At 33.3% G+C, this 1,831-nt stretch overlaps 1 protein-coding gene across 1 annotated transcript in view; it reads right to left on the reverse strand.

Moving 5' to 3' along the window:
- Positions 1-113: 113 nt before the first annotated feature.
- LOC106664780 (armadillo repeat-containing protein 7) overlaps positions 114-1,831 on the reverse strand; it is a 4,761-nt gene continuing 3,043 nt past the window's right edge. Inside the window, exons 2-5 of the mRNA XM_024225787.1 lie at positions 1,419-1,586; positions 1,207-1,347; positions 553-723; positions 114-515 (exon numbers count right to left, since the gene is read on the reverse strand). Coding sequence (XP_024081555.1) covers positions 157-515; positions 553-723; positions 1,207-1,347; positions 1,419-1,586 — 839 coding nt within the window. The 3' untranslated portion in view covers positions 114-156. The remainder of the gene's footprint in view (positions 516-552; positions 724-1,206; positions 1,348-1,418; positions 1,587-1,831) is intronic.

A 1,831-nucleotide genomic window follows, 5' to 3' on the forward strand; every position in this document is an offset into this window, starting at 1 on the left:
TGACTGATGTGAAAGACTTCCTGAAGTTTACCATCAATATTTTAAAGAAACTTATTGAGGTATGCATATTATAAAGACATAAAAACACTAATAAAAGTACAATATATTTAATAACATAAAATTACATATATTCAACTACATTTTCTTTTATTTTAACTAATTTAAAGATTTTTTTTCAGGCATGAGAAGTTGAGCTTCACCTTCCATCACAATTTTTTGGTTAGATTTTGTCATGACTTTAAAAAAGCATGTCATCAATTTACGCCGTTCTCCTTTGATTTCAACTGAAATTATTATCTTCTCATCAACTCGGCAAGGGTTCGGAAAGCGAAACTTCTGCGAGACCACAACCGTCCCATGTCCTGGGAGCTTTGTGCCGATTATGGATGAGACATAACTGTTGAGAAGCGCGCCGTGCACAATGGCGTTTTCCCCGGAATGAACCGTGTTCGTATCGCCAGAAAGCTTGGCAAAACGTTCGACGTCGACCTTTGAGACGACCTTCTCTTCGGAAACCGTCGACAGGCCTCTTATTAAATACCTGGCGAGCCTATTCAGGTGCATGATGAAGCGAAAGAATCGATGCGAGGCTAGCCTCTCCCTCGGCCACTTGCTCTTCTGTGCAATAATCCTGCAAAAACAACTTAGCCAGATTGTGCACTCTTGGATTTGGGTTCTTCGAAAGTGCAACGACAATCTCAACAGTCTCTTTACTCGTAATAACTGTAAAAAAAAAATTTTTTTTTTGTCTTCTAAATGATTTAAACAAAAATTCTGTAAAAACTAAAGCAAACAATTTTGTCTTTTCATTAGTTCATCAAACCAGTAGCAAATGTTAGAAAAAATTGATGACAATAAAATGTCGCTGACCTATTAAAGGGTATTTATTTTTAATATTTTACTCAAGCAACTCATCGAATAAACCACTCAAATTATATTTATTAATTATTAATATATAATAAATTTCAATGTAGTTATAAATAATTTATAATCTTGACGAATGCAAAGTTATTTTCAACTTTGTTTTACTATGTTCATTTATTTTTCAGAATGATTTAAATATAACTATAATAATATATATATGAATGAACAACAGGTAAATGAACTAAGATTATTGTTTTGTTTATTTTTTCTCGTTACAACTGAAAAAAGAAAAACGATGACTTTGCAGTTATTAATTTACCATCATCGATTTTTTTTTTTTACCTTGTTTTGACTTCGGTGTTATTAAAAACATCAAGGTTGACAGGGCTGACAAGACAATCTCTTCTCTATTCGAATTAAGACAACCCTTGATGACATGGAGGGCCGCCGGTGTTGAAATGATATGTTCCTTGTTTTCTAAATCTGAAAGTTTGAACGGATGTTTGGAAGATTTTTTTATTTTTTATTTTAATTTATAAAAACAATTTTATTACCGAGACATAGATTACATATACCAGCGATGGCGTACTCAGCTAGCTGTTCATCGTTGGAACTCAGCTCTCCGAGGAACAAGTCAATTATCCCGAGCTTCCTTATAAACTCATAGTTTATAGGGTCGTAAGCAAAGTTTGCTAGATTCGCTAGCACCTGGTGCTTCGCCTCTAGAACAAAAAAAATCAAAATGCACACGGCTGTCGTAACATATCGGGTTGTCCGGAAAATAATGCAGGATTTTGGTATTAAACAAAAAAAAAGAAACTAGTTACTTTAAAGCAATGTTCTTTAATCAAAATAATTTCCCATACTCTCAATACATTTCTCCCAACGTGTTGGTAACTTATTAATTCCGTCTGAGTAGAATTCAGAATTTTTAGAATTGATAAAGTCAATAAATGCATTTTCCAGT

Source organism: Cimex lectularius, unplaced genomic scaffold (genome assembly GCF_000648675.2).
Source record: "Cimex lectularius strain Harlan isolate CLEC.00 unplaced genomic scaffold, Clec_2.1 scaffold137, whole genome shotgun sequence".
Lineage (NCBI taxonomy): Eukaryota > Metazoa > Arthropoda > Insecta > Hemiptera > Cimicidae > Cimex > Cimex lectularius.